The sequence below is a fragment of the Diplotaxodon limnothrissa genome, linkage group LG17 (assembly GCF_057381915.1).
Source record: "Diplotaxodon limnothrissa isolate DT_005_m linkage group LG17, D_limnothrissa_male_GT1.1, whole genome shotgun sequence".
Lineage (NCBI taxonomy): Eukaryota > Metazoa > Chordata > Actinopteri > Cichliformes > Cichlidae > Diplotaxodon > Diplotaxodon limnothrissa.
This window is the reverse complement of record NC_140612.1, coordinates 27,694,640-27,712,373: the sequence shown is the minus strand read 5'-3', so window position 1 is coordinate 27,712,373 and position 17,734 is coordinate 27,694,640. Positions and strand designations below refer to the sequence as shown.

General features: G+C 39.5%; 2 protein-coding genes across 2 annotated transcripts; one reads left to right on the top strand and one right to left on the bottom strand.

The window, feature by feature from the left end:
* Positions 1 to 2,128: 2,128 nt before the first annotated feature.
* On the top strand, positions 2,129 to 4,503 carry LOC146615132 (serine/threonine-protein kinase pim-2-like). The gene is made up of 9 exons (XM_085376408.1): positions 2,129 to 2,189; positions 2,582 to 2,818; positions 2,944 to 3,069; positions 3,193 to 3,287; positions 3,426 to 3,473; positions 3,558 to 3,776; positions 3,866 to 4,046; positions 4,133 to 4,303; positions 4,387 to 4,503. The coding sequence occupies exons 1-9, from the start codon at positions 2,129 to 2,131 to the stop codon at positions 4,476 to 4,478; spliced, it is 1,230 nt and encodes a 409-aa protein (XP_085232534.1). The 3' UTR covers positions 4,479 to 4,503.
* A 1,221-nt stretch (positions 4,504 to 5,724) lies between these two features.
* Positions 5,725 to 17,234, bottom strand: LOC146615131 (differentially expressed in FDCP 6 homolog). Its single transcript, XM_085376403.1, has 12 exons — positions 16,739 to 17,234; positions 15,952 to 16,092; positions 13,469 to 13,651; positions 12,608 to 12,838; positions 12,371 to 12,517; positions 12,187 to 12,295; positions 10,187 to 10,416; positions 9,417 to 9,524; positions 9,019 to 9,185; positions 8,698 to 8,896; positions 8,508 to 8,598; positions 5,725 to 6,741 (listed from the first exon to the last, which is right to left on the bottom strand). Exons 1-12 carry the CDS (start codon positions 16,832 to 16,834, stop codon positions 6,539 to 6,541), a joined length of 1,905 nt encoding a protein of 634 aa, XP_085232529.1. The 5' UTR covers positions 16,835 to 17,234; the 3' UTR covers positions 5,725 to 6,538.
* Between the last annotated feature and the right edge of the window lie 500 nt (positions 17,235 to 17,734).

Sequence of the window (17,734 nt, the reverse complement as noted above, 5' to 3'; positions counted from 1 at the left end):
GAGAAATATGACATGAGTTGCTCGTTCGAGCTCTATAAAAAGGTTTCACAGAATATCCCAACAGTCCTTGTAAATACAATAAAGAACAATTTTTCAAATATACAGACTACAAATTTACATAAAGTTAAACTAGATGGTCTTGACTTGGTTAATGGAAAATGCAATAATCCATTTTTGAGGAGGTATTTGGTTAACACCTTATATCCAGGTAGGACAAAATTCTCCCTGTTCCATAAATCTCTTAAGCTAATAAATAAGCCCCAAGCAATCAAATTGCATAGATTTTTAGAAGAGTTTGATTTTTCTTAGCCCCTTATTTAAGTTATGTGTCTTGTTTATGGAACCTCACTTTTAGAGATTTTATGATCCCCCTTGTCTTCTTTATTTCTGTTCCTTGTTTTTCATTCTTTTTTTTATTGTTATTTATTTTTGTATTGGTTATTCATCTTTTTATATTATTATTATGTAGATGTGTGAATATGGATGTGTATGTATGCATGTGTATATGCATATATATGTATATATATGTATATATATGTATGTGTATGTGTATATATGTGTGTGTGTGTGTGTGTGTGTGTGTGTGTGTATGTATGTTTACTTTCAGTTATTGTCGATTTCATTGTGGTGTACAGGAGATGTGATTCTGTTCTGATTGATTTAATATGTCGCTTGTCTCTTTGAGATTGTCATTGTTATTGTTCTAAATAAAGTTCATTTAAAAAACAAAACAAAACAAAAAACCTCACAGGGAGACGCCATGTTGTTTATACGGAGTTTATTCTCGTCTTCTTCCGGTTGACGTTCAGGCTCTCTCACGGTGCAGCGCCACCTCAGGTCAAATTATGTCATGCTCTAATGTATCGTGTTTTTCTTTTCTGTGCTTTAATTTGTCTACAAAGTGAAAATAACCATAAGAGCTTTTAAGTATACACAGACATGCGCTTCTTAAATTTAGCTTAATTGGCTCCACAGGTAGGAAGTAAAAAAGTAAAAAAAAACTTCCTTGCTGTACTTAATTTTTACTCCCTACATTTTTAAACAAATATCTGTAGTTTCCACTCCGTATATTTTGACAGAGAGGAGGGCTGGGTAGCCGTAGTTTTTGTTGACCGCTGCGCTGCACAACATGTTTCGCTTTGTTACATTAGAGCCTGTGATGTTTTAAGAGTCTGAATCAGGAGCTGATGACATTACTCTGTAAACTCTCAAAGCACTTTAATAAACAAGCAAACAATTCCACCTCTTGCATTATTGCGTAAAGTTGACAGCGTGTCAGGCAAATAGGCAGGCTCCATCCCTGGCCTCTAGCGACTGTGGAAGTCGCTACAGTAATGTTTGCATCAGTCTATCAGATGAATCCCCTCCAAGTCCAATATTTACATCAGTTACAGTGATAATGCTTGGTGTCTACTTTCAGCCACCGCAGTAGAATGCCAGGAATGAATCTCATTGAAATTGTAGTTGCATTTGCTATTTAATTTAATTGTCATGGATGATACACAGACAACCCAACAGCAAACAGAGGAAAACAATGGGCCACGTGGGACACAGGGGCAAGGCAAAGTAACAGAAACCTAAAGCCTAAGAATATAACACAAGAAGAAAACAATAAAGAGAACCAAAAACATACATAAGAATAATCAATGAATATAAATGAACAAACACAAAACACTGGGTCACAGACTCAGTACCATGACAGTTAAATGTACATAATAAATACTTTAAATCAGATGACAATGTAGCTGACACTGTGTTTATTAGTGTGTGGTCAACCACAAATCTTCATACTGTCATCCATAGATGAGGTCTTTATACAAATGATGAAAGATAATGAAAGAAACTGTTTAATTGATATGAAATGATTGAATTATATGAAATATTATGGCTTTGTCTGCCAGAGTGTTTTTCTGTAAACTACTTTGAACTACTGGCAGTCAGTGAAGTCACTGAAAGGCAAGATTCTATGTTGTGTTGCCGTAGTTTCCAGAGTTTACTTATAAAGCTCACTTACAGAATTCAGTTAGAAAAGTCAAGCATTTGAAAGGTGCACATTTGAAGAAGTATTAACTCAATCTTAGCTCATTACGGTTTACATTTTCGATTTTAAAGGGTCTCCGAAATTACAATGAAAAAGGAAACAAGAAAAATTACCACTCCGGCCGATAAGAAAGATTCAGGAGATCAAGGTAAGTAAAATAATAAAATAAGAACCTGGTAAAATCCAAATCCTAGAAATGTTGACACTGTGTGAATCATTTTTGAAGCAATTGAATCATATGTTTGATTGAAAATAGCTTTAATACAAGATGTCTAATCAAAGGAAGGTTACCGGTCTTTTGGTAAAATAATGTAATAAGTTTATTCTTGGACTCAACAGTAAAAACAGACCAACAAGTGTCATCAAGATCTAAGACTTAGTAAACCTAGTATCAATTCGCACTGGTCAGTTTTTTTAATCCCAAGAATAAACTTGTGATCATTTAAGCAAAAGCAATTTCAAATTCTTTGCCATCAAACTGCTTCCAGTCCTGATGTCGGGGACTCTTTTTCACCACTGTGTTGTTGTCGTCGTTTATAGATTGTAAGAGCAGGACTGCTAAAAGAAAGGCCAGTCCTGAAAAGAAGACCCCAATAAAAAGGAGGAGGGTCGCTGAGCAGGCTGGTCCTTCCACCAGCTCAGATGTGGTCAAAGGAGTGAAGCGCAAGGTTGTGCAAGATGAAGAGGGCACAACAAAGAAAGCAAAGAAGGCTAAACTTCTCGACCATACGAGCGGTGACAAGGAGCAAGCATCCTCCTCGTTGGACTCTGGTAAAGGTAGGCTAATTAGTTGAATAAGGGGGTAGATTAAGTGTGGTTGCTAGGTTTAAGATATTGGTGTTTAGTGTTTGTGTCTATCATCCAGTGAGCTGATGTGCTTTTGGTGTTTTCCACATCTCCAGACTTGAACAACAAACAGGAGTGCACAAAAAATGGCAAAAGAAAGGCCACGGGAGACAACAGAGAGTCACCCAAGAAAAAAAAAAGGAATGTGGACCAGGGCAAAAAATCAGTAGCAGACCAAAAACGTAAGTAGCAAGCAGCTTGGGTTTTATATTCAGGGGAAGGGCAGAAGGAACATTTAGGCTACAGAGGAGAGTAATTTGTGTCACAGCTGTAATAAAACAAGATTTGCTGTTTTGTCTGTTCAGGTGAATTCCAAGCCAGATATGTGGAGGAGCACCAGCTCGGAGAAGGAGGCTGCGGAGCAGTGTTTTCTGGCTACCGGATAGAAGATCGTTTTCCAGTAAGTGTTCAGATGATGGTAGTAAGACAGGCAGTAACGCAGATAATGGATAATATCGTAAACTGAGACGTCTGCTGTGTTTCCACCTTTCATTATGTCATACTGAGGAAATGCTCACCAATGCTCTGTGTCTTCTAGGTTGCCATCAAACACATTCCCAAAAATAAAGTCTACTGCAAAGTGGCGGTAAGCGTCCAACACTTGAATTAGTTTTACATTACTGGATTGAATGCGGCGTTCCTCATCATCCACTTTGTTGTAATATTTCAGGATGAAAATGGGAAGATGCTCTCGGTGGAAGTGGCCATTATGCTTAAACTTGCAGGTGAAGCAGAAGGGTCAGTGGGAATATCAGCACCTGTGTCCTTGCTGGAGTGGTTCGACTTTGGCAAAGAGCTGATCCTGGTGCTGGAGAGACCTGTCCCTGCTGTGGACCTGCAAAAATACAAAGCAGAAAATGGAAGAGCTTTACCAGAGGACAAGGCCAAGGTAGGTTGACTGGGAGAGCCTTAGACTGTACAGCATTCAATCAAGGCAGAAAAGCATTAACTCATTATTGTGTTTTTCATCTTTTCCAGGTCATTCTGAAGCAACTAGTTGATGCTGTAAAGGAACTTGAGGAGAAACACATCTTTCATCGGGACATCAAGGGACAAAACATTCTGATTGAGACCGGCTCAGATGTGCCTCGAGTTCGCATCATTGACTTTGGACTGAGCTGCTTTGTTAAACAGCGATCTCTGTATCGCATCTTCTATGGTAACATATTCTGCTCCTGCTTTTCACAGATGTAACAATTTGTGTCTTTTGTTTTAGAAGAAATTGCAATTGTGTCTGTTTGTTAGGCACTCCTCTTCACATCCCTCCCGAGTGGTACATTAGGAGCTGCTACAGGTGTGGACCCACCACGGTGTGGCAAATGGGAGTGGTGTTGTATGAAGCGCTTCATGCACGATACTTTAGTACCGCGAGGTTCCTCACAAAGCAACTGAGCATCAAAAAGCGTCTGTCCACAGGTAAGAAAACTTCACACTTCCAGATTCACTGATGATCACTAGAACTATCATCTTCATCTTTTTGATCTTTTCTTTCTTTCAAGAATGCCGGAATTTCTTGGACGCATGTTTAGCTATAGTCCCGGAGAAGCGCCCAACACTGGAGGAGCTCCAGCTTCACCCCTGGCTAAGATAACACACACAAACACACAATTCACACCTTATCATGTAAGTGTGATACATTGTAGTAACTTCCTTTCTTTTTTCTGTTGGACAGGAATAGATAGAGTGGGTCAATCTTAAAAAATAAATAAATAAAAATTTAGCTTTTTCGGAGTTCCTGTAACCCCCCCAGCCATCCCAGGAAAGGGGATCTCTCTTTGAATGGGCTTTCCCGAGGTTTCTTCCCATCGATCTGGCCCCCTGGGGAGTTTTTCCTCGTCTTCATAGAGAGCTTGGGCTGGGTCAGGAGCTCCATCAAAACTGTCTTTATTTGATGACATTAAAGTCATCAAATAAAGATGTGTTTTACTTAAAGTAAAATTTGATCAAAATAAAACTTGTTTAATTCATCTTTGCTGAAGATTCTCCTTCATTACTATTTTGTTTTGTTTTTTTTACCCATGGTGCATTTTGACAAATAAGAAAACTGAATCAGGTTAAAGTGTGCACAAAGACAGTCACACTGCAAATGATCTGAAGACTTGCATCTGTTGCTCTAACCCCCAACTAGTTTAGACAGATTTCCTGGTTCTACCAGAGGTTTTTTCCTTCAAGAAGGGAGTTTTTCCTTCCCACTGTTGCTGAGTGTTTGCTCATAGTGGGTTGTAAAAGCATAAAAGTTAATAAGAGGCATTCATAGCAGAGTTATCACAGAGGGAACTATATAGCTTAAATGTACAATTTCTACAGGACGAATTATAACTTCATTATGTATAAAAGCTCCTGTGGATAATTACTCCTATTTGTAACTTTACACAAGAGAAAGTTTGCTGTCACACTATTTATAACAGGTTGGGTTTTGTCCTCTGAGTTGAGCCTTTGGTTGCAGTTTATTGAAGAATTTCCTCTAAAGTAGCTGTTGATAAAGATTTAAAGTCGTGTTTATATACAGAAATATGCTTTAGTTCCTGTTTTTTTACATGTCTGCCTCAGTGGATCAGTAGAAGATCTGGTACAGGAAACTAGATGATGAAAAAAGGGTACGAATACACATATATATCTATATAGATACAGATATATATACACACACACACAGGTTGCAACGTAGTATTTTCATTTTTTCTTAGCATTTCTTTAACGTCTTGGTGCAAAAGAATACCTGCATTTGTGTGTAAAGAAATGTTACATATATACCCAAAACAGTTGGAAAAAAGAACTACAAATTTGGAAAGGAATTTATTCATGTTCTTACTCATGGATGGAGTACATGGTTTAAAAAACACTGAGGAAACAGATATGAGGCGGCTGTATCAACATAAAAACATTAATACAGTTAAAAATGAATAAAAAGTTGCACGCTTAAACTTATTTCTCTACAGTTTGTACAATTAATCCATGTAACAATAGGTTCTCTCTTAATATAGTAGTTATTAAAATATCTTTACATAAAAATACATTTTTAAGTACTCTCCAGTGGAAGTCTGTTGTGGCTTATGTTTCTAAATGACACAACCATAAAGCAGCCCACAGAATATACAAATATGTCTTTGATAAGTGAATGTTGGCTCCCACAATGGCCTGTTAAGTTATTGCAAAAATAATTTATTGCATAATATGTCAGATTAGAACATGTTATAAGCACAAAACTGAAGGGGAAACAATAAAAACAAAAATTAAAAAACAAATACTAAATTAAGTTAAAGGATATTTCTTACTATACTATATAATTGTATAATGTTGCGTTTGATTGCAAAAGAAAACCCACCAAGAAATAAAGAAAGAAAAAAAGAGAGAATAGAGTTTAATTTATTCAAAACACATTCTTTTCTTTTATTTAAGCTGTAGCGAGATTCAAATGGACAAAAGAGAAAGAAAAATATTACAGATTTGTTTTATTAATCATGAATAAACTTTATTATACACAACTCTAAATTTCAGTTGGTCTTAGTCAGATGTGTTTTTAATTAAATCCTGCAACACTGTGCTCGCTGCCACGCTGCCATCACTTTATATCTTAGTGTGCAATTCAAATATATACTTATTACAATATTTTTCCCCCTTAACTCTCAACTCGCGTTTTTAAAATGTCTGTGATCATATTTGTCCGTTGACTTCTGTCTGGGCCTCGAACGATTCATCAGACAGGTTGGCAGCCTCCAACTGATGCTCCAGACTTTCATCATCGCCTCTATTCTGATCAACTCTTATCTTAAACTTAGTGATGAACTCATTACTGGCCAGCGCGTCCTCCTTTTTAGGGCATGTGGGCTTTGATAACAGCCGGCTTTCCAGTCGCTCTGCAAAGAAAATTCACAAAACATTTCTTATTTGGTAAGCTTGTTAACAAATTTTAGTTCAGTTTTGCTGAAAGTTATAGCATGCATCAGGTAAGAAGCAATTGGTTTTTAAAAAGCATATACATTCCCCAAAACATTTTTATTATGTGCATTTTGGAGAATAAAAGATTGTACACAATTTCCCTTTTTAAAGTAAAAAGATTATTAAGTCTAATTCTTACTTATTCAGTAGATTAAAGTATTGAAACATCATTATTCATAAAATATGCACATTACAAAATTAAAGTTATTCAAAAATTACTCAAGTACTTACTCCAATACTCACATTATTCAAGTAAATGTAATTTTTGCCAATGTAATGTCACATAAAATCTTAATCTGAATAAGGGATTTGAACCCCACTGTCACGGCCAGGGGATCAGCAGGCCGCTGACTAGTAGTGTTCTCTCTCTTGCTCTCTCGCCAGGGCGGAACTCATGGTGGGTTCACGCCCTCGGCCCACGCCCCTCTTAAGAGGAAACACCTGGGCCTCATCAGTGCAGCCAACATTTAAGCCAGGGAGTGGCTTCTACTCATCGCTGGATCGTTGTGTGTGACTCGCGTCAGTGCAGCCCGGCTCTGAGCAAGTTCTCATTTGCTTCCCTGTGCAAAACCTCTAACGTGTGTTTCCTTCTGTACATAGATCCCCTGGACCCGACTCTGCATTCCCCGAGCGGATTCCCTTTTTGTGTGAGTGTTTGGAGAGAGAGTCAGAAGAAGAGCAAGTGTCTTTTCCCTACCTGGATTTCCCCGGAGCCTTTTCCCTGTCACCGCTTTGTATATAGCACTATCCCCTGCACTGTTTGTACTGTGCATGCGGTTATTTTTCGTTTTAAGATTTCCGTGTTTAAATCATAATAAGATTTAGTTTTCATTTTTTTTTATTTTTTTCTTCTCGCCTGTCCCATTTGGTTCTTTAGCCATCAGAATTGTTGTCTGAAGACCAACAAGGATACCCAATGGATTTACTTTGCCAAATGGATCATCGTGGCATTGCCGTATTGGTCCATTTGGTCGATCTTTGTTTTTATTATTTATTATATTTTATTTTCAGATGTTACAGACGGGACAGACATGAGTGAGAGATAGGAAAGGGAGAAAGAAAGAGGAAGGAAAGGAAAAACAGAAGGGGAGAGGGACAGTGAGAAAGGGGGGGAGAAAAAAAATAAAAATCTCCTGGATCACCTGTTGAGAGAAGAATAGAAAACAAGCAAAAAAAGACAAAAAAAAAAAACAAAGCAACATACTAAACACAACACCATCGCATTAATCTAGCTAAGTGTAAACAGCAGTAAATACTAAATATTCAATGTTGTTGTGCAGCACGCAGGACAGATGTGCTTCGAAGTAGCAGCCAAGAAAGGTGTAATTTGGGTCTACGAGCAGTGAACACCCGTGTGCATACCTGTGTGGATCAGCGCGCTTGTATTCCAAAGGTTTCTCCATGTAACGATCTGCTAGGGAGTGTGGGGGGGCCACAGCCCCGTCCTCCAGGGTGTGAAGCAGCCTTAATTAGTTTTAATTTTACTTGTTTACTAGTTTTAATTAACTTGAGGTGAGTCAGATTCTTTCATTCAAGTCACTGAATTAATCTCTTGACATGTTTGGGGGTAGGTGCCTTTTGTAGCATTTTAATGCAATTATCTGACAGATTATATGGTCTACACTGTTATTAACTATACTAACACTCTGTTCCTGAAGTCTGTACCGCAAAGAGAATACCGCACCTGCAGGAGTAATGGGGGTCATCAGTCGGTTCAGCTGGATGTTCCAGTGCCGTACATGTTGACTGGCATTCCTCAGCCTCTCCTGGACCTCCTGGAAACAAAAATCATGCAGGCATCCTCATCAGTGTTGTTTTAGAAGAGCACTAAATAAGATGCTGCTCACAAAGCCAGTCAAAACAAACTTGCTCACCTCCAGACGCTGGTGACTTCTTTGGCGAGATGCCTGCAGATCCTGGAGCTCCTGAGAGGCAGAGTTGAGGGCTGAGGGGGTGTCCTCATCGGGACTGCCATCTGACAGCTCCTGTATGGGGCTGAGGTTTTGCATTGTACGTTGCTGCTCCTGGAGGAGCTGGAAATGTTTCCTCTTTTCATCTTCAGCCTGCAGCAACCTGAAGGAGGGGAAAAAGGGAAGAAGCAACTGAAAATGTTAATACTTCTCATGGATATCTCAGATCTCCATCACAAATAAAATAATAAAGGGCCATAATAAGAGTTAGAAATCCATTGTTACCGCTCAAGCTCCAGTCTGGCCCTCTCCTCCTCCAGCCGAGCCTGGATCTCCATATTAAGGGCAACTTCCAGCTGCTGCTGTGTCAGCTCCAGCTCCCTGATCCTCTTCTTCTGTTGTTCAGCCTCCTTTTCCTTCACCTGCATCTCAGCCTGCATGCTGTCTTTTATCTATGCACACACACACAGCTACATAAACAGATGCACCAACAGAGCGGTATAAACTGACCTATTCCTGAATCACCTTTTCCTGGACTGTCATAACCATTTTTCCAAATCATTAAAGACTAGGTGTGAATTTTATAATGACAGTCAACATTTTGCTGCAGTTCTCAAAGATCAAAGTCAAGGAGAAAAGACTCTGTACATAATTGGTGTCAAGTGGAAAACTTTTTTTTTTACCATCTCAGCCTCTTTCAGCTGTCTTTCCAGTTCCATCTGCACCTCCCTCTGCTTCCTCCGCTCTCTCTCCTCTGCCTCCCTTCGGCGAGTTTCCAGTTCCCGAGCATGCTGTGAAACAGATGAAAGAGCCATTGTTTGGTTTGTGTTTTCACCTCTATCCAGCAGGTGACACTAGGCCATCAGCTTCGAGGTTCAACGTATTGTGCTTTCAGCGGTGCTCTTCTTGATAACTTGGTTGAAGTAAGTGGGTATTTGAGTTCATGTTGCTTTCCTTACAGCTGTAAGTAATCTGCTCATTCCGCTTTTGATCTTTGGCACCAACAAGTGATTTTTTTCCCAGAGAAGTGCTGCTCACAGGAGATTTCCTCTATTTCAGACCATTTTCTATAAACCGGTTAGATGGTTGTACAGTTTCTGAAATACTCAGACAAGCCTGTCCGACACAAACAACAATGCATGTTCAAAGTCATTTAAATCCCATTTGACCTTCAGCAGGTCATCTTATTAATGTATACATGCCTAAATGCACTGAGCTGCTGCCATGTGATAGGCTGATTAGGTATTTGACCTAATGAGCAGCTCAACAGGTGTATCTAACAAAAATATGGCCAGTGAGTGTACATGGTACTTTTTAAATGGACAAAATGAACTGCACTGGCAGCTGCCCAGTGCCACTATGACTTAGTTAAATAATCACTACCATGGATAGTTTGGTGCATGATGTAATTAAATAAATATTACAAAAAAAGATTCTTATAGCCCTCACTTACCTTGATAATGTTTTCAATCTCTAAGTCCTGTTTGTCTTTCTCTTTTTCTGTCTTCTCTGTCTCATGGATAGTCGAGTCATCAGATTGGCTGCCCCTGCTGCTGCAGCTGCTGCGGGCGCTCCGGCTGCGTTCCCGCTGACTGTTTTCCCGCTGGATCCGTCTCTTCAGTTTGAGTTCATGGTGAAGGGAAGACTTTCCCTCACTCTGAAGACGGAGGGCAGTTTGAATGGCTGAATAGTGAAAGAATACATAAAAATAGTAATGCAATTTTGTTGCCTTGCTATAGAAAATAATATATTAAAACAATTAAAAAAAACAATATATTCCTTTTATAGCTTCCCTCAGAAAAGACTTCTTGCTATGAGTTGCATCTTAGCAAACCCTCATCATCACCTTCATTATCACCTGGATCAGCTGGATCAATCTTTGCAGACACCACATTTGCTGCTATAAATAGAATGAACAGCCTACGAACAAAGCAAAGATACGAACTACATGTACACTTTGTTTTTACATGAGAAAGCCATGGCAGCATTCTTTCATGAAAAAAAAAAGAAGATGCGTCTCAGTGTTACAAGGCAGAGCTGTAAAAAAAATAGTTATGTCCACTTTAACCCAAACTTTGTACTTCTTTGTCTTTTTTTGTAGAAGAGGTGTTTTGTGCCCCTCTGTCAGTGACCTCTTTTCAAATTACCAAGCTGTCTGAACCTATTATTCATGAAATGTGGCTCCTTATCTCAGTCACAATCGCAGGCAAACACAATTTGTTATTACAGGAAGCAGTAACTAACTAGTTAAATCTCATTTAGTATCAACAACCTCCATCACACCTTTTCTTGCAGCTGTTTAAGAGACTTGCATAACCTAAAATCATGATGCTACCTGCACCATGCTTAATAGTGTTGTGCAGTGTTTTTGGTCATTGCTTCTTTTTTCTCAACTCTTAAAACTCCTTCTGATAAAAGGAGAAAGTCCTTGATTTTCTCCATTCGTAGACAGCTGCATTCTATAATGCTTCTTGTGGAAGTTAATGGCACTGAGTCATGGTTGAAAGCAGTTTTTATATAGTTACGAGACCATTTTTGTGCTTTATCTCTGTCCAACACCACAGTAAATTTTAAATTAAACAATCAAGACGTGACTGAAGTGCAGACTTTCACCTTTAATTCAAAGGTTTTTGAAAAAATAATGCATTAACTCTTTAGGAATTACAGCCATTTTTATACACAGTCCTCCATTTTCAAATGCTCAAAAACACCAATTGGCTAAAAAGCAGTTTCAGTGAGTCCCCTTGTTATTTTATGACAAATAAAGCAGACATAATATCTGTAATTTTAAAGAGGAGACCCAAAGAGATATCAGTGCAAATGAAGGAGGCCATCATTAGGCTGAAAACCTAAAATACACCTATCAGAGTATAGGTAGAGATATCACTGTTAAAGTCTGTAATCAAGAGGTGCCTTCATGAATGGAAATACAGAGAGCTTACAACAAGGTCCAAAGCACTGGTTACGCTCAAGAACTGGAAGGTCAGGTTAAACATTACTAAGAATAAAAAAGAGCCTGCACAGTTATGAAAAATATTGTAAAGATGAAATTGTGTTTAACTTGGAAAGGTAGACAACGTCCTCCGTCAAACATGGTGGAGACAAAGAACTGAGTCACTAGTGTTTATTGAAGGTGTGACTGCTTATAGAAGTGGCACGATGAATTGTGGAGATACTGACCCAAAACATCGAGGGAAAACTATTTTAGCATTATCGAGTCTGGCTGTAACTGTGACTTAGTCAACATTTTATAAGCTTCAGCTGACTTCTGAAAGTTTTCTTAATCATTGGCAAAAGAAACACAAATAATTAGCAACCAATGAAACACAGATTGTTTGACAAGTGGCCTCAATATATCTGAAAGATCCTGGAATTATTTATATACACTATGATAAGCTTCAGTACATTTCAACCACACTAAACCAATGAGCACACACATTGTAAGTTACACACCTTGAGTCCACTCCACTTTCTGTTTCTGGTCAGGCGCGCTCATCTCGTAGGTTTTACTATGGGTTTTCACACAGAACAGACAGCGCTTCCCCTCCCTGTCTGGAATAGACTGAAACAAAAAAATGTATGTAAGTCACAGCGTTGGTTGGTGAAGAGTTAAACATGCTGAGTTTCCCTCACTAACCTCTATGACACAGTTCTGATCCAGCTGGATCTCCCCTCTCTTGTCTTTTAAGTCCTCGCTGACATAGTAGGCCATGGAGGAGGGCTTCAGCACAAACCAGCGCTCAGTCCAATTCCTACGCACATGCCCCTTTTTCCACATGTAACTCTACAAAACAAGGGATCAATTGAAGAACAAAGAAAGACAAAAATGTCAAGGGAGCAGTCAAATAGGCTCCAGTGACACAGCACAACTCACTCTCTTGAGAACGCTGTGATAGATCTCCAGGAACACCTCATCTAAAGCCAGGCTGAAGGCCTCAGCGCTGGTGACGCTCAGCAGCCGGCCTGCACTCATATCCTCCAGGAAGGTCCACACGGACATTCCCTCTTCCCACACTGTAGCATCCTGCGATAGTAAGTCCTCCATGGGCTTCCCATCCCACTCCTCGCTCATCGCAGTGGAGATTTTCTTGAGGAGATACTCCACCTAGAAGCATTCAAATATTTGTATACGAAACTTTTTGCACATCGCTAAAACCAAATATTAACGGCACCGACAATGCAAATACTGACTCAACACAGATTGTATTCTGTGGTTTTGGGATATCACTCTTCATGAGGAGCTCACTGAGTGACTTCTACAGAAGCCGTTTATTTTTATCTCTGTCGACAGGAAACCAAAAGCATTATGGAGGAAGTGCAGGAAGGAAGAGCCTCATTAACTAACTTACTTGCACTTGTATTTTCCTACTGAGAAAATCTTTAAACTGTCCTAACTCTGTCATCACACACAAATTATATTTCTTTTTGGGTATTTGGGTATAGCAGTGTCTAAAAACTACAAGCGTTGCTGGTGTTTGTTCCTCTAACTCTCTTAAATTGTTTCTTTTAAATCAAAAGTGAATTGTTTAACTTTTTGTACAATGTGTGTCCATTTTTCCATTTATAGCATACAAATGACTTAAAATATAATCACTGTGGATTTGAGCCTTTTCAAGAAAGCCCTAATGAATCAGGCCTCAAGCAGTTGCCTAAAATAAAATCCTCTCCAACTTTAAGTGTTTCTACAAATTCTCAGTGAACACATTTCACTCTCCTTATTCTTCATAACTATTACCTCCTCTGGTATCATCACCAGTGGGTATCGGTCCTCTGACAGAAGGTTGAATAAACAGAAGAGCTTGAAGCAGTCCCTTTCCGATAGCAGTGTCCCCTGTGGCACCCTTCTGAAGTTCTTCTTCATGGTCATTGTCCAGCACAGGTCATCAAATTTCTCCTTATCAAACATCCCCTTTTTGACCTGGAAATGCAAAACTGGAAATGCTCTGAACTGAAACTAAAATTGCACTTTTTAAAACAGTTTTACATAAGATTATTTGTTTCCTGAGGGGTGTGTTATGAAGGAAGTTCAACACTGCCTGGCTTTCTTATCATGACACTGGTTATCATCTTTCTCGATTAACTCACGCTTTCTGCTTCAATCTCTGTGCACACTTATATAAAATGGGACTCGACTGAGCACTGCGTGCTGCAGTCAGAAGAAACGGGTTACAAAGATCTCTAAAGTTTATATAAATATAAGAGTAAAACACAACACTGCTGCTGCAAATAAGACTGACTGCTTCAGAAGATCATTAAGTTACAATAACTCAGCTACAACTCTTAACAGTGTAAAAAAAGGACTTCAGCAGCATTGGCATCAAGCATAAAAATATCACCAGCTGAGTACATGGAAAATCCTGTGACAATGTGACACACATTTCCACTGCTATGTTGCTAGTGAGGTGCACTCATTTTGTTAGATACACCTGTTTGGCTTCTCATTAACACAAATATTTAATTAGCCAGTCACATGGCAGCAGATCAATGCATTTAGGCGTGTAGATATTATTAAGTAAAGACGACCTACTGAAGTGCAAACTGAGCATCAGAATGGGGAAGAAAGATGATTTTAGTGACTTTAAATGGCATGATTGTTGGTGCCAGATAGTCTATGTCAAAAAACTGCTGATCTGCTGGGATTTCCCCACACAGCATTCTCTGGGGTTTACAGAGAATGGTCAGAAAAAGAGAAAACATTGAGTGGTAAAAAATCCCTTGACTGCTTCAACAGTGATTGAAATAACTACTCATTACAACAAAGGTATGGAGAAGAGCATCTCTGATGTACAAAACAGTCAAACATTGAAATAGATGGGCTACAGCAGCAGAAGGCCACACTTCTATCAGCTAAAACAGGAAACTGAGGCTGTAATTCACACAGGACAAAATATAATTGGGAAAAATGTTTTCTGGTCTGAGGAGTTTTGATCTCTGCTGTGACAAGTATTTTTTGTTGATGTAATAGTGGTGGGAATACTTTTTTGACACACTTTTACCCCTGAGTACCAACTAAGAATCACTGAAAGATTGCAGCCTACCTGAGAGTCACTGTAAAAAGAACCCAGCTGCGCTATAAAAATTGAAAAAGTCCCAGTGATTTTCTGCCAGTACATTTTCTGTTTTTTGAGAGAGGTTTTCATAAAGTGTAAATAGTCAAATTCAACGTGTGCTTAAAAAAAAATTACAGTTTTTTTTGTTTGTTTGTTTGTTTTTGCTGACCATATCCACCCCTTTATGACCACAGTGTACACTTCCTCTGATGGATGCTTCCATGCTCCATGTCACGAAGCTCAAATAATCTCAAACTGGTTTCTGTAACATGATAAAGAGTTCACTTGAATTAAATGGCCTCCACAGCCACCAGATTTCCATCCAATAAAGTACCTTTGTGATGTAGTGGAATGGGAGATGTGCACCAACTGTGTGATGCTATCATGTCACCATAATCTCTGGGGAATGTTTCCAGCATCTTGTTGAATCTGTGCCGAAGGTTTAAGGCAGCTCTGAAGCACAGTGTGACTATTAGGCTAGCTAACACGTATTTCTTCAGCAGAGAATGTTGGGCTTTCAAAACTGAAACTCTGAACATAAACTGCCCGACCACGTTACGGTCTCAGCATAATGTCAAAAGAGAGTCGACCTTTGTGTCGCTGGAATGTCTGACTTTAAGATCACGATAGCCTGCTAACTAATCTCGCTTTGTAATCTTCATTTCTGGTTGTAAGCAATGTAACAATAGTTACAAACAAAGAAAAACCTGACAAAACAAAACCCAGGGGGTTTGACTGAACTGTTAATAAAGTACTAGCTGGAAGTATTCAGGCACAGCTAGGTTAAATTAAAGGGAAAATGTAAAATAGATATAAGGGCTATATTTTCCTCATCTCAATAAGTCCAAAACCAACAACTAGTCGGTTCTGAATTTCTTTTTAAGTTAGCCGGGTACTGTAGGTTTTTGCAAGTGTTACTCGAAACTGAGTAAATACTGCATGAAATGGGAATGTCATTCAACTGCAGATCGGCACACAGTACTGCACGACCAGCTGGCACGCAATGTAAACATAAACTTAAGTTAATGATCGTGGTAATGAAGGAGCATGAGATCGAGGGTAAAGGTACTGCTCAGTGATGTGTTCGTAAGAGTTTTGAACAACATAAATACAAGTATAACTGCAGCTGAAGGAAAACCCTTTGCATAGATTGTATTTTTTACATTACCTTATCCAGTATGTATTTGCTGAGGTAGGGCATGTAGCCATGATTAGACACTGGTCCATCATCATCATCCTGGAAATGCTGCTCCAGAGCAACGGGATCATGTGGGATGTTCAACACTGTGTACAAGTTGTGGGACAGCACCTGGAGAATTCAAACAGACATACAGCATAAGTGGATGGATAAAACTAAGCACAACTCCCGCACACTCCCTTGTTTCTTCACATATCAGCAAACAAACGCTCACAAGCACAGGCAGCTAGTCACCAGTGAGTAAGCATGTCAGGGCAGCTTTCTGCTATTTCCCTGGATTCTTCTAACCAAGAGGGGGGGTCAGTTAGGCATGTAGGGAGTGGAGGGAAAGCAAGTTAACAGGCAAAATAAAACCTACCGAGGGGAAAAGAAGGCAAAACATAATATTCGTCTTTTATTTAGAAACCCTGACAATTTTGTGTGGTATCAAGGCCATGATAAGGTTGGACTTTCACCTCCACTCTGAACAGGCTAAACGTCTGTTAATGTCTGAAAAGATCTGGATTTGAGTGCGAGCTTTTAATCTGTCTGCGTGTCTCATGTTCCTCTGATTACAACACGAATTCACGCACAGTATGCCACCACACGTACACACCACTACGTTTGAGTTCTGACTTTAGACAGAGTCGAAGTGATGACCAAAGTAAAACTGCAAGAATATAAAGCGTTTGTGTTTGTCTCTGTGCTCTCTCCAGCGGACGCCCCTCGGTCTCAGTTTCCTGATCTTAAAAACGTCTCGCACTAAAATTCTCCTTACCTTTAACTGCGACTTGGAAACTTTCCCGCACTTCTCCACGTCCAGCGACGTGAAAGCGTACCAGATGGACTTCAGGAGTTCGGATTTTAGGTCCATTTTTTGGAGACCGCCGGGGACGCGCAAAACTACATTTCCGAAGCGGTGCGCAGCGGCTTTTTACGCAGCCACGGGTGAGCGCCCGTGTGGTGAGAACAGCCAAGCAAAATGTGGAGCAGAGCACTCACTGCGGTGCAAACGACAAAGGCCCAAAGTATCAGATGTGGTGCAGACTTAAAGAGGTGGAGAGCCGAAACAAAACCTGGAGCACCACACGGTCCTCCTCCCTTCTCATAATTCAACAAAACGATTTAAAATAGTGGGGAAAAAAGCAGACATGGATAGATCTCGACAGTGTGAAAACATTTACGTGATGATTTCACACTACATGTATTCACAGAACTGTATCTAAGGTATTTCTCCTGATAGGGTGGGCTCCAGAATTCCTCAACGCACTGCCAAAAACCAAAACCAAAGAGGAGGAATCCTGTTATCAGATTCAGGAGACTTGCTAAAGGACACACCCACCTTGGTAAAGAGCCCAAGGCCACATTTGTTTGAGTAGGTTAAAAATCTTAAAGGTTTGGGGGTGCCACAATATGTAGCCTGTGGCAAGGCTGAAGCACTTGAGCTTAATATTAGTAGTAGCAGTAAATGTTTTATTATTTAGCTCAGTGACTACGGATTATTTTTCCACTTTTCATGTTGTGTTTATGTGCATAACTTGCACACATTGCAGACATTTATTTTTGTACCTGATGAGCCTTTGATTTCATGCAATGGCGTTAAAAAATCGTGTATGCTGGGTTCAGACCTTTGATTCAATTCAAATGGACTAGAAATAGAGCATAAAAAGTTTGGCGTTTGTCTGAATTCAGGTGTCTAAATCTCTCAGAGCTCCTCTTTGGTTTGATTAAACTGGAGGTGGAGGCATGGCCTAACCTCGGGCAAAATAGGATA